This window comes from Streptopelia decaocto (genome assembly GCF_964273445.1).
Source record: "Streptopelia decaocto genome assembly, chromosome: 2".
Classification (NCBI taxonomy): Eukaryota; Metazoa; Chordata; class Aves; order Columbiformes; family Columbidae; genus Streptopelia; species Streptopelia decaocto.
Window position 1 is genome coordinate 129,809,102 of NC_138655.1, and position 13,927 is coordinate 129,823,028.

Genomic DNA, 13,927 nt, shown 5'->3' on the forward strand with positions numbered 1-13,927 from the left:
GGAAAGGGAGTTTCCCATGTTTCTCACGCATCTGGCTAACAGTGGCCTCAGGCTTCCTCTACTGGCTGGCACCCCTCTACCCAACACATTTAACATATCTGTATTAATTGAAATTCAGTTAAAAGTTTGCTAAAGCTCTGGCCTTTTGTTCCTTCATTAGGAATAAAATAAAGAAGATTTTTGTGGAAATAGGACAGAACTGTACAGATGTAGGGTATGCTTGCTAAATTGGGAAGTCGTGTGTATGCTTATCAATTAAAATAAAAATGCAACTTCATCTAAAAACTGACAGAACAATATGGAGCAGCACGCTCGCTTTGTGTGAAAGTGGTAAATATGACAGTTAGGAGTAACTTATTCAAAACTTCTGAACTTCCCTCGTGTTGACCACCTGCCCTTTATCATAACTTTTGAGCAAAATTAAACATTGTGAATCATCAAGGTAGCTGTGCATTCAGCTAAGAGTTGGAAGTAGTGCTGCCTGAGTAACTTCTAACTTGCTAAACTGTAGTAGTCCTACTTTGTGGTGGAAGTAATTTGTGCATGACACTCTGAACCTGTTTAAAGTTATGCTGTAGATTGTTACAGATGAAACTGTTTTACATCCCCAAGTGTCGTTTTTGTGCTCCTGCAAAGCTTTGCAGATCTGATTGAACTCTGTAGCCATGAAGAAACACTAAATAAGCTGCAGATGCACAGAGGTTCTGCATAAGGTGACAGTGTCCAGCCTGTTGCTTCAGAGGTGCATGTGGCTGTTGGTGAGATCAGGCTGTGTCCTGGTGCTGAGGGTCATGGCTTGGTAATGCAGGCTCAGCGTGGGGCTCCAGCAGCTTGGATTATTCAGCAGAGGAGCCAGGCACAGACTTCTGGGCTGTCTGCTGCCCACCCTGCACTACAGTGCTGGGACCTCTTGGGAACCATTGGCATCTCCTTTGTTACAAATAATTCCCCAAATCGCCTTTCCTGGCTCTGCAGGAGCTGGGATAAGTGTTACAGGTTTGGAGTGCATGAAGTTGTCAGCTTGTGACGTGGCATATCTAAGATTGCATTTCTGGTTAGGAATGTAAAACTATTTCTCTCAGAAGCTAAAAGTTCGCTATTTGTATGCATGTAACTTCTATTTTCAAGGGCACATAGACAAAATTAACACTGAGGTCTCTTAGGCTGCCCCTTCACACACTGAAATGTCAGTACGTGTTTCTTTCACAGCCCTCTGCTATGTTTTTCTCCAGCTGCTGAGAACTGGACATCCTAAGATAAAAGCAAAGCAAGAACTGTCCCAGAACATTTAAACATATGTGAGATGTAACGAAAGCTTGATAGAAAATATCTTTCCTAAAATTTCAATAAAGGCTCTGGTGTTCACTAAGAAAACATGAAATGACTGAGAGAAAAACTACAATGGCTGTTTTCCATGAATAGCAGTTATTGGGCTGAGCTCTGCTCAGTCAGCTGCCTCCAAATATCCCTTGAAATGTTGCCCCTCTGAAATACTTGTGTTCCAAAGAATGAATGGACCTAGTCTGTGTTTGCCCTTACCACAGCGTTGTGTCACATAAACGTACTGCTGTAAAATGAATGTGTATTTCAAGATATAGCCAATCGGAATGCAGAAATCATATGAAAAATAAATATGCAAACCAAATAACTAGTATGTAATGTCTTCTCCATCTTAGGGTACAATATGAATAATTATATAAACTTTGGTTAGCAAAATTCTTTAGTGAAAATGATGCATGGTGACTGGTAATTTGTCTGAAATAAACTACAGCTGTTAAATATGAATAACATCCCTATGCCAACAGCTAAGATGAAATCCTGTAGTGTTTAATATATTGCCCATTCAACAGTGGCTATGTAATACTAGATGCAACAATGGAAATGTCAGTTGTGATAAACAAAAGATTCATCCAGAATGTCAGAGGCTAGTTTGAATTATTTAATGCCACTGGAGTCTGAGAACAACACCCACAGAAATCTTACTTTTGTGGTGACATGAACTGCTAAAGACCCTGCAGGCATCTCTGTCTCAGCTCTGGTGGAGCTTAATTTTTATTTGGGTCACACAAATAAATGTGTGTAGATACAAACCCTTTGGAACCTGTGAACTTATTGTCCAGTATAGAGGAATGTTTTGGATCTGATCAGCTACAACCGTGAAGTGATCTGTTCTCAAGGGGGGTAGATGCAAACTTTTGCTAATGAGCAAAACTTGTCAGAAAGACTGTTTAAGTTACTGGGTAGGGATGAGAATCTCGCTCTATTAACCATACTTGTCTTTTTGAAGGCTACATGTCTTACATCACTCAGCCACATGAAAATGACTTGTGGGATTTGCCATATGTGGATGAGTAGCTATGCCTTTAGTTTTCAGAAGTAAATTTGCTTATGATTTAGCCAATTTCTCTGTATTTCATTATAGTTAATTAATGCACTTTAAAAGAGAACAAACTCGTCATGACTGAAGTGTAATGCTGCTGCTGTAACGAATAATTTTTCACTCTTGAACAGAATGTGAGACTGAAATGGGGAGGAGGTGGCTTTAAACTATTCCTTCAAAAGACAGTTACCAAAAGCTATTTTTATCCATTCCAGATTGCCCCTGCTGAAGGACCAGACGCCAAACTGAGAATGGTTATCATCACTGGACCTCCAGAAGCTCAGTTCAAGGTACAACATAAAAAAAAAAACTTGCCAGTCTGTAGTGGCCTTTGGACTGCAAGGGACAAAACAGAAAACAAAACACTTGGTTCCAAGCACTGTTTTATTCATAATTTTAGTGAACACTTTTTTGCTTTCCTTTTGCCAAAAGGTGTCTCATATTCATATGACTAACACAGCACTATCAGAGGCCATGTTGTGGTCACCTGAAGCTGATGAGTGTTTCAAGTAAGTTAGAATCAAGTCTAGCATGAAAACATGGCCATATCACACTCCCAATTTTGCTTTTTATCTATAAGCACAGTAGTTCAGTCTTTCTAGCCCATTTTAATGCAACAGTTTAGTATGTTTAGTTGAAAAAACAAAGCTGACAAGATGAGACTGAGTCTTCCCAGGTTACTGTTGCATGTCAAATGGAAAACACTTTTTTGGTAGCTCCACAGATAACTGCAAGATTTCCAATTGTATTTCCACTACAATTTCAATGAGATACTCAACCTGATTATCCCATTTGTGTTCAAATTGAGTTCTGGAGTGGCCTTCTGCCTGAAGTGCTGAGGGACAAATCTAGTTACCACAAAAGGAGTTGACAGTGTTCAGAGAGATGCTGACAGCTCAGTGAAGCAGCCTGGCCTCATCACAGGTGAGGCCCAGAGCAGGTAGAAAGTCACTTGAGACTTCATGTCCTGGTATCGTTCTCTTGCCTGTTCTTGCTTTTGTATTTTTGCTCCAGGGCATCTTGCATGAAGAACATGCACAGACTTCAGGCGTATCTAGAATTATTAATGCCTTTAGGAGTTTTGGAGAAGTATCAGGGCAGGTATTTTGCGGTGGTAATAGCAAACTAGATGCATTTGGGATTATTGCTCGGTTACCATATTCATTTGATAAGCTATTGAAGGCAAAGCCTAATTTAGCAGCTCTGCCTCCTTGAGGTTTTCTGTGTGCATGTGGGCTTGGCCACATGGCATTTTCCACATATGGGGTGCTCTTGTCATCTGGAATCAGCACAATGTCAGATTCTGGCTACCTTTTTTTTTCCATTAGACGTCAGTGAACTTACTCTCAAGCAGTAGCAGGCTGAAGTAGATTTGGGTGTCCCTTATGCTGTCTTTTCACATAGGCAAAGGCTTGTCCTCAGGCTTCTTCCCTAAGGTAGACCTGAAGTCCCACAGTGTTCTTTTGCCAGCTCTTATCTCCCATCTGTATCATGCAAGGAGGAAAATCTCCCTTTTCTGCACCCCATACATCGGTTAAAACCACATCAAACATTCTCTATTGCTTTGGCTTCTGCTTGCAAAGAGGGATCAATGTACTAGCACAGCTGATGCTTCTGAGTATGCTGGTTTTGTGAAGGAGAGGGGTTACCTATCCCTTGGGGCTTCTTTCAGCTCCAGTTCTCATAGTCTTTTACTACTCTTTGAGCAATGCCCTCTTGACTGGCATGGGCAGAGGCAGAGTTCAGTCCTTTCTTTTATCACCACTGTTAACCTGAAGCATGCCTTACAGTCAGGCACAAGCTTCGTGAATGCTCTCCTTAAGCTCTGTTTAAGAAGGATCTTCTCTATCTTTGAGCGTAGGCTATTGCTTGTTAGGTACCAAGAATGTCATCTGGGTGCACAGTAACTTGAAGAGGCATTAGCTGCTGCTTAGATGAGTAGCCAGCTCTCAGAGAGGCAGTGTCATCTCAGAGCCTGTGAGTTTGGCATCCTTTCCCTACTACATTGTGTTCTGCTGCCTGTGATTCACGTTGGTGGTAGCTCCAGCGGCTGCACCCCTTTCTGCCTCAGCTGCAGTAGCCTGAGGATGTTGCAGTATGCAGGGCTATTCATTAGCAAGGCAATGGGAAGAGAATACGCTGCTGCTTACAGCCTCTGCTGCAGTGCTCCCTAGAGTTTAGGCATACCCGTGACACCAATATTCCGAGATGATCATGTTGCCTTTGTTCTGGGACATGTGGAAGTGAAGTGGAATCTAGTGTAGACAAAATATTTCAGCCACTGTTTCACTATGAAGGAGCTTCAGTCCAGTTAGGTTGTTTGTTTGTTTGTTTGTTTTTCTTTGCTTAAAAACTCTTTCAATTGCCCAGATTTGGGATGCTGGAAATACATCTACTATCTTTTTAAAAGTCAGTATCCCACTCTGCTTTATAATTCAGCAGTAATGCATGTGCTTTTCTTAGAGGACCTCTCCCGCTGAGCCCCACAGCCTGTGCAGCTTGTCAAGGTGTTACGCACACGAAAAGCATTGCTATTGAAATAACAAGGGCTACGCTGGCTACTGTCTGTCTCTAGCAGATTTGGAAATAGTTTCAAAATGTCCAGCTCAAGATGATGACTGGGAGTAGTATTTTATCTGCTCTTGGCAAACCCTTTTGAAGTGTTTTCTGGGACTAGTGATGGTATCAGAATGTGGCAGTTGTACTGTGTTTTTGTATGGGTTTTTTTGTGTAGTGTTTTGTCTCAATGGAAAGATGACAGCTTTTGTCCACAGTGACAGGGTCCCATGACCCAGGTCAAAGCCATGTGCTACAGGTTTTTCTCTGCTCTTCAGGTGGAGTCTGACTTACCCAAAATAGTGAACACTTTCAGCTCCAAGGTCACAAAATGTCTTTTATCCTACTAATTCTAGAGTAGCATGAACTTGAGTAGGCTTTCAGGACATGAGCTAGAAATAAGATAAAATAAGCTGCCACTGTTTAAAATAATTATCACATCATGGAATCTTTTTGGACTTTTCATATTCCATTGCAGTGGTGATCTATAAAGTGGTTTGATTTAGCATGTACACAGCAACAAATCTGGTGAGCATAATTGAAACAAGGTGATAAAGAATCCGAACTGGAAAGGCTTTCATGGTCCTAGGTGTATGGTCTTTACAGAGCATCTCTCTTCAGTATCTCAATATAAATGTTGTTTTGATGTTTCTAGGAGATGCAGAGTAGAAGATCTGGTTACCATTTCTCAATAATTCACTGATCAGTTGCAGGGAATAAGGAAATAAATGTGTCATAAATCAGCAAGATTCATGAGTTTAGTCTCAGTGGACATTTTTCTTGCAGCCTGGTGCTTGTGTATTCCCCAGAAAAGGGAACTGTGTGCTGGTCAGAGTGATATTGTTCCCATGGTGCTATTTAGATCGAGGCAGTTTGATTTTTTCACTTCAGAAAATTGAGCAAGCTCAGATTTATTTATTTTTAAACAACATGTTGGTAATGGATTGTAAAAGTAAGCTGTTTGCTCTAATTGGAGTCTTTATCCCATGACTTGTTTGGGGAGGTTGTGGTTAGCTTTTTTTTTCCTTCTTCTTTAGTTTAGCATCCTTAAAAAGGTTTTCTCAGCCAATTAATTGCATTCTCTGCTTCTGGGTGTAATAAAACTGCTTCAGCCAGACAGTTCTCCTCTCAACCACTCTTTACAGAGATGCAATAGTTTCTTTTAAAAGCAATATTTCTACTGAAAAGCATAATAATAATAATGATCTCAGTTAAATTGCTCCATTATTCCCTGGTTTGTCACGCAATCTTTAAAGCTGGACAGTGGTGCTTCCTGGTTTGGTACAAAGATTTATTTTAGAAAAATAGATCTTGTATTTCTTAGGCAAAATGTTTTATTAGGGTCATGTACTGAGAATTCTCCGTTCTGTGAAATTTCTTGATGTTAACTAGATTTCAATAAGCACATTCTCTAACTAAAAGCATTTTTTGCAGGCTCAAGGGAGAATCTATGGAAAACTTAAAGAAGAAAATTTCTTTGGACCTAAAGAAGAAGTGAAACTTGAGGCTCATATAAAAGTGCCATCCTACGCTGCTGGTAGAGTTATTGGTAAAGGAGGCAAAACAGTAAGTAGCTCAAATAAACATTTTAGTGTTGATCAGTTATGTTTCTTATTTCAGTGTGTATATATGCATAGGGTTTAAACATTTATCTAACTAATAGTGAATCCTTTGAAGTTATATTAAAGCAGGTGCTATTTTCTTAGCTGTACTTGTTAAGTTTTCTTCTAGGGTGGGGGTCAAGAGAAGTCGACCTCATAGAATGATTTATTTCATCTTAAAAGAAAAGAAAAAAAAGTCTAACAAAAATTGATAGTCCCGGTCAGATCTACAGGGCTTTTATTAATAGAAATGTATATCTTCCATTTAGAATGAACATGTTCCTGCTAAGACCTGCTTCTGTGAACCTAATCTTATGCTAGATTTTGTAAAAAGCTTTCACTAATCTCAATTAAAATCAAATCTCATGTGTCCAAAGGTGGCATTTCTGGCCAAAACTGAGTGAAAGCATAATTTCTAGTGGCAGGAAACTAAGACATGTTCAGATCTCAATATTACAATATTTTTTTCTTGAACTTAATTGATTGCATTTCTTAGGCTTAGTTTATTGCGTAAAATAACATCACTGAGACTTTTCAATCCTGAAAAGGTGCCGATACTCTAGTATCTTCATATGGTTGTAAAACCTGAACTGGCTGATATTTGCAAAGAAAGGGTTCAGTTTTGGGTCTCCGTCTCTGAGTGAATTTAAGTGTCAGGAGGCAAAGCTGCTTCTTTCATTACCTGCAGTGGTAAGAGGTTTAAGGACAAACACTTCCGAAAAGCTGTTAATCTCAAACATTTCTGATTAAATAATGCTATGCATTTCTAAAATAAAATGAGTGTAAGCAGGAGGAAGACTCTAACCTTACCTCTACTTAATGCTATGGGAGCTGGTAGGCTACTGAAAATAATTTGGATGCTTCTCATTGTTCTGTCTGGAGTTTTCCATCTTGTGGAAGTTTTTCAAGGAAAAATGTGTAAATACTTGGGCTTTTTTTTGCTTCCTTGCATCGTATGAGTTTTCTGAGTTTAAACTTGTGAACTGAACTGTAAACACTGTGGCATCTAATTGCTTTTTTAAGTCATGTATTTAACACCTCTGTGTGTTGTATTTAGCCTTTAAAACACTTCTACATACCTAGAGAACTTGGTGCTAATTTATGTCAGAGACACAAGAGGCTCATCTGGGAAAGTGCACACTGCTGCACAAAGATGCTTTCTGTTAGTGGGTTTCTTTTTTTAAATGTAACTTAGAGGGTGGTGTGTCTGTGGTCAGCAGTATCTTCAAAGTGGTTGTGGGATACTTACTTGTTTTTAGATTTTCTGACTTCTGCTATCTGTTTATAGGTAAATGAGCTTCAAAACTTGACAAGTGCAGAAGTTGTAGTTCCTCGTGACCAGACACCTGATGAAAATGATCAGGTGGTTGTGAAAATAACTGGTCACTTCTATGCATGCCAGGTAGGAGAACTGGAATGAATTTCTGTATTACCTTGATGTTTCTATGGTCTTTTCTTTTATATCCATGTGCAGAGCCAAGGGATGGAAGATACTTATTCAGGATACAGAAAGCACCGCTTGTCAGGCTCCTCTAATTGTCTTGCTGTGATAAACCTTCCTTATGCCTGTGGGAGAGATTTATAACAATTGCACTTTTATTTATGTAAAACAATCTTCTTAAATTCTCCTACAAATATATATGGGCTCTGGCACTGCTAAAACTTTCAAAGCAAGAGAAAACCTAAGTTGTGATCGGACTGAAATTCAGATGGGAGACACAGAGCATCTCATAGTAGCTGGCAAGAGCTCCACATATGTATGTGATTTGTCCACATCACCCGATCTGTTGATTTAATATCATAAAGAAAAGGATCACAAGAGTCCTTCCCTCGCTTAACTGTCAGTTCAGACCAGTTGCTTTTGCCACTTTGCTACAGGTGACTTGTGGTTCAGACAGGAGATGGGTGGGCTGGTAAGTCTTGTCAGTCTGACCTTCTGGATTCCCTGGTATATAAACAAAAATTGTCCACTCTCTATTAGAACAGTGGTTCTTATAAAACATTAGTATGTCCAGAGGAGTAAAATGAAAGTTGCCTGTAGCTTCAGTAATCTTAATGTCAGTAACCATCTTCCTGTGCTCCTGCTTTCTGTACTACAGATGTGAAAAGTGACCATGTAGGTAGTTGTGGTAGGTGGAATAAGAAGAAAAATTTAATTTAAAATTGTACATCATGACTAACCCAAGTGTATTTAACTAACGAGTAATCTTGTCAGTACTAGGAATTTAGTTATTCTGGATTTTCTTAATCCCAGTAGCATCTCTAGTCAGTGGTAAACAGCAGTCACTGTGGCAGGGCATCATGATGGGTTGTTTCTTCTTTATCTCCTTCAGCTTGCTCAGAGAAAAATTCAGGAAATACTGGCTCAGGTAAGAAGGCAGCAGCAACAGCAAAAAACATTGCAAAGCGGACAGCCTCAGCCAAGACGAAAATAAAGGTTTAGGAAATGGCCCATCAGAGACAGATGCCAGACCAAAGACAGACTGTGCGACAGAGAGACGGGTGGTGAGCACCTGTTGAAGTTATATGCAGAAGATCCACCAAGCCAATCACCTGTTCGAGGACCAGGCAACCGTTGAACGCTGTCTCTGAGAATGTATTCTTTAGGCTCTCTCAAACTTTTGAAACCCAGCTTTAAAATAAGGACCCCTTCACTTCCCTTTTGTTCTATTCTCACAATTTAACATAAACTTGTTAGTCTTTTTTATTGTTCTTATTATTCCCCAACAATTTTAGAACTTGGTTTAATGAAGCTTTCTCTTCTGAGTTCACTGGTTATAAAAAAAAAAACAAAAAAAGAGAAAAGAAAAAAAAAAAGACAAAAAAAAAAGAAAAGGCATTGCTCATCTAAGTCCAGCTGTAAAAGCAAAACCACATTTGGAGGGTGGGATTCTGGGTGGGTTAGGGTTAGAGCAAGGGTATTGACAAGAGTTTAAGTGTTAGTCCCAATGTTAAAACAAGTGGCATTTTTTAGAAATAATTTGGTTGCATTTTTACATAACACTGCCATGAATAACCTAAGGGAAGTGTTGAATGGTGTTGGCCAGGGCATAAAAAGATAAATATGCATTTTACTAAACTACCTCAGGCATTTAGTACCTCAATGAGAAATTGTTCCTTTTTTGCTTTTTTTTTTTTGGTATTTTGTATACTTTATAAAGCTAATAGTTCTTGAGCATTTTATTTTTTTAAAAAAATTAAAATTTGATCAGCCACCAGCCAGGAGTGCTACAGACTTATCGGGGAAAAATATAGTAAAGCACTTCTAGCTGCTGGCTGATGGGAGTAAGGTGGGTAAAAAAAACACAGCCTCAGGTTTTCTGAGGGCTTCAACACCATCATTTGTTTAAAAAAAAATTCAGTGAATGTTCAAAAGATAGTGAATGATGCCAACATTCTGATAGCAGCAATGCCGTTTAGTTTTCTTTTAAGATGGGATGAAAAAGTTTGTGACGGTACTTTTTTGGGAACAGGACAAGGAAGTGATGGCAAGAGGCTGGGGTTGGGGGAAAAATTTAGAAGGCTGCAAGAGGCTGAATTTTTTTTTTGTGCTACTTGATTGAGTGCATGAACCCTTTGTGCCTTTGACCATCACTACCTAATAATGCTACATTTAACCATTTGCAGCCCATTTGGACTTTGCCATTTTGTTCAAAGAGCAAGCTTCATCTTCAGTTTGATAGAACACTCGATCTGCTCGGGCGGGTTTGAGGCCGGGAGTGTCTCTGCTGTGCGCAGATCACATCATACTGCTTTCAGTTACCACGATGGGGGAAGGTCAAACAGTGTTTGATCGCATTGAAAGATAATGAAAGGCTAAGTTTACATATCCAGCCGCTGTTATGGGCCACACTAAGCCACTTTGAAGGTTTGAAAAACTATTACAAGAATAAGAAAAAAGAAACCAAGCAAAACAACCACCTCTATAGCCTGGCTTATAATAGATGCAGCAGGATTTATGCACATTCTGCAACCAACCATTAGAGAAGAAGAAACAACAAAAAAAAAAGTCAAAAGGCAGGGATAACAGGAAAGTTACCAAATTTTTTAATTTCCGAATGTAATTTGAATGATGATTGTGGTAATAGTGACACATTCAAGTTTCTACAATAAACTTCAGTCTACCTCAGTTTAAGAAAAAAAAAAAAGATGTGGCAACACATGGTGCATAAAGACTGCTGTGTGTGTGTGAGTGCGCGTGCGCGCCTGTATGCGTGTGGTCGACAGAGCCATGCTATTACCTCTGAACCTTTTTTTTGTGATGTTTTTTTGTGCATGAGATGATCAGAATCACCATGCTGCACTGATTTGAGGGGCACAACGAGCAAAAAACATTTGTTTCATCATTTTGTTATCTACCTCTTAGGTTCATGTTGAAATAGAGGCATTACTGCATAGACTAGATAATTTTCCCAAAGATCATTGTTGTACAGATTAGATAATTTTGAAAATGGTCTGAAGTGTTTTTCCTGCATCTCTTCTTTACTAATTGGTTTAAAAACCACAAACTTACGTTGTAGTTTTAGCGAAGAAAAAATGAGTTTCTTTTCCTTTTTTGACAGTGACCTTCATCTAGCCTTTAGGGTAATTTTTTGTTTCTTACAATGAATTTAAAATTACTGAAGTATGAAAAGTTCATAGCATTTTAATTTTTGTTGAGGCTTAAGTCAGTCTGACGTTCCTTTCTTAACATTTGAGAAGGATTTGACTTCATTATTTTCCATAAAAATGACTTTACAAATAAGTGCTGCATTTACATCTGCTGATTTAAATACTGTCATCTCTTAAATTTCTAGACTTAGTATGGTAAATCATGTTTTTCTTTTCAATTGAGACTTGGTAATTTGGAGTATTTGGGAATAGCTAGAAAGTGAATACTGTAAATGATTTCAATATCCACAAAGTATGGATCACTTTTCATCTGTAATGTGCCCCCCAATGCAGCTCCACTTGCCAGATGCCTCTGAATGGAATAAAGAGTTTAACTCCTATCATCAGATAAAGTTGTGTGGTGTCTTTTTAAAGTAACGAGGCACAGGGACAGACTGTTCTAAGTATTTGTGGTGCTTTGATCAAGTTGGTTTTCTGTCCATAACAATAACTGCATAAGGATGAGCAGTCACCCGCAGGTACCCCATAGCTGCCAGGCCATCCAGCAGCCAGGGGACAATGTTTGCACTACAAGCAGTGACTTCTGTGGCTTATGATTCATTGCCCTCTCATATACTGATGTCATACAGTCTGGAGTACAACCTAGAGTTCACAGTCTCAGTCTTATGCAGATCATTTAGGCTGGTTTGCTGTGGAAGGGATGTGTGTTCAACAGTCCTGATTCAGGGCAAACATGAAGGAATCATTAACAGGTTTGAAGCAAGATATGAATGGTAAATGGTTTGGTTTTTTGGCTGCTTTTTACCTAATCTTCATTTTGATGCTGTCAGTGTGATGAAGCTGTGTAATGAACACGGCCCTAGAGCCTGGGATAGGCAGAACCAGTCACACTAGCAAGCAAATGTGATGGCAACCTGTATCTCACTCCTACCACCACTGCCCAAAAGCACAGCAATTCCCGTGAGGTGGTGGTATTGCCTCTTCATTTAGAACCTTGTTAGCATTTTTTAGAATAGAAATGAGACTAGATGTTTAACTGAATGCTTTAGAGTGTGAGGGAGGGGCTGAGGAATGAAGGAGTGTCATGAATAATATAATTCTGTATCTTTTAAAGAGGAGTGGAAAACCAAACTTATTTTCCAACCTCTTGCATTCTTCCACTTGTCTGCACAGTTCATTTGCTGGGACTAACCAGCAGAAAGAAGGAATTGAAGAACTGGTGTCTGCAGAATCATAGGATAGTTTGGGTTGGAAGGGACCTTCACAGGCCATCTAGTCCAACTCCCTGCACTGAGCAGGGACATCTTCAACTAGATCAGGTTGCTCAGAGCCCTGTCCAGCCTGGCCTGGAATGTCTCCAGGGATGGGGCATCTACCACGTCTCTGGGCAACCTGTGCCAGTGTTTCACCACCCTCATTGTAAAAAGAAAAAAAAAAAAAAAAAACAAAAAACCACTCTTCCTCATGTCTGGCCTAAATCTCCCCTCGTTTAGTTTAAAACTGTTATCCCATGTCCTATCAGAACAGGCCTTGCTAAAAAGTCTGTCTGTATCTTTCTTATAGGACTCTTTTAAGGTACTGAAAGGCTGCAACAAGGTCTCCCTGGAGCCTTTTCTTCTCCAGGCTCAACAACCCCAACTCTCTCAGCCTGTCCTCACAGCAGAGGTGTTCCACAGGCTATTGCATTTCACAGGGAACTCAAAGCTCATGATGCCAATCCTGAGCTGCCTTCGTAGAACATGCCTCCCTGCCATTTGAGCAACATAAAAGCTTAAGCCTTCCTCTGTATCGCTGGTGCATTTGTGACAGCTAAACCCCTGGTTGCTTTAAGCATTTGCTTCATCATGATGCTTTTTATTTGCTTCTAACCTGTCAAAGCTTTTATTTCTAAGCTGCAATTTCAAAGGCATGCGCTCGTTGTACTAGTTTCCATCAAATGAAGCATGTATGTTGTGCAGGACAGCGTAGTCTTGACATGGTACTAGGGCACAGGATTTTTATATAAACATGGAAAGTTGTGGAGTAAGGACGCAAGCTGGGCTGTAACAGGCGTTAGCTCAACTGACCAACGCAGACACTGCTTGATAACAAACTTACTCAAATGCAATGGAAAACAATGAAAGTTACACCTTGATAATTGTTTCTCCTGTTCAATCCATCATCAAGGTATCCTGCACAGAGCCAAACCTGCACATACCTTTGTACAGCATGAATCCCGACTCATTGGACAAGCCGCTCAGTACTTTTATTTTATACAGAAATCATGAGATTGGTGAAAGTGAAACCATTCCCAGATGGTTTCCTTCTGAAGGGGTTTAATGTTGCTTAGCATTGATCACCACACTTTAATTCCTAGGTCTCAGCTTTTAGGCAGGTCAGGCCAAAGGCTCCCTAGTCTGGCAGGTAACCTGGCTGGGGCACAGATGATGATGGTCTGCTCAGTGCAGGGTGAGGAACCTCTTTTCCAGAGCTGGCACTTCTGACTATTTAATAGCAACCACTGGATGTTCCATATAACTCCTTTTCACAATGTGCTTTGGCAGTAAATTCAGTTATACTTTTTATTTTACTGGGGTTTTTTTTGTATTTTTTTTTTTTTATCCAGACCATTTTCCCTGTTCAGCTGCAGGTCCCATTCTGTTCACATGGAAGCTGTTCCCTCTCTTACTGTTCTTTTCTAGGTGCTCCTTTTGTTACTGTGTTCTTTGAGACAGGATGCTGCATGTGGTTCTGGTTACTAAAGGCAGGTTCATATAACAGTGTAATGTTTGCTGAACCT

At 39.8% G+C, this 13,927-nt stretch overlaps 1 protein-coding gene across 1 annotated transcript in view; it reads left to right on the forward strand.

Moving 5' to 3' along the window:
* The window catches only part of IGF2BP3 (insulin like growth factor 2 mRNA binding protein 3), a 116,189-nt gene extending 106,440 nt beyond the window's left edge, over nucleotides 1-9,749 (forward strand). The window contains exons 13-16 of the mRNA XM_082045701.1: nucleotides 2,596-2,670; nucleotides 6,371-6,502; nucleotides 7,826-7,939; nucleotides 8,871-9,749. Of these exons, the coding sequence (XP_081901827.1) occupies nucleotides 2,596-2,670; nucleotides 6,371-6,502; nucleotides 7,826-7,939; nucleotides 8,871-8,972 (423 nt within the window). The 3' untranslated portion in view covers nucleotides 8,973-9,749. The remainder of the gene's footprint in view (nucleotides 1-2,595; nucleotides 2,671-6,370; nucleotides 6,503-7,825; nucleotides 7,940-8,870) is intronic.
* Nucleotides 9,750-13,927: the final 4,178 nt, after the last annotated feature.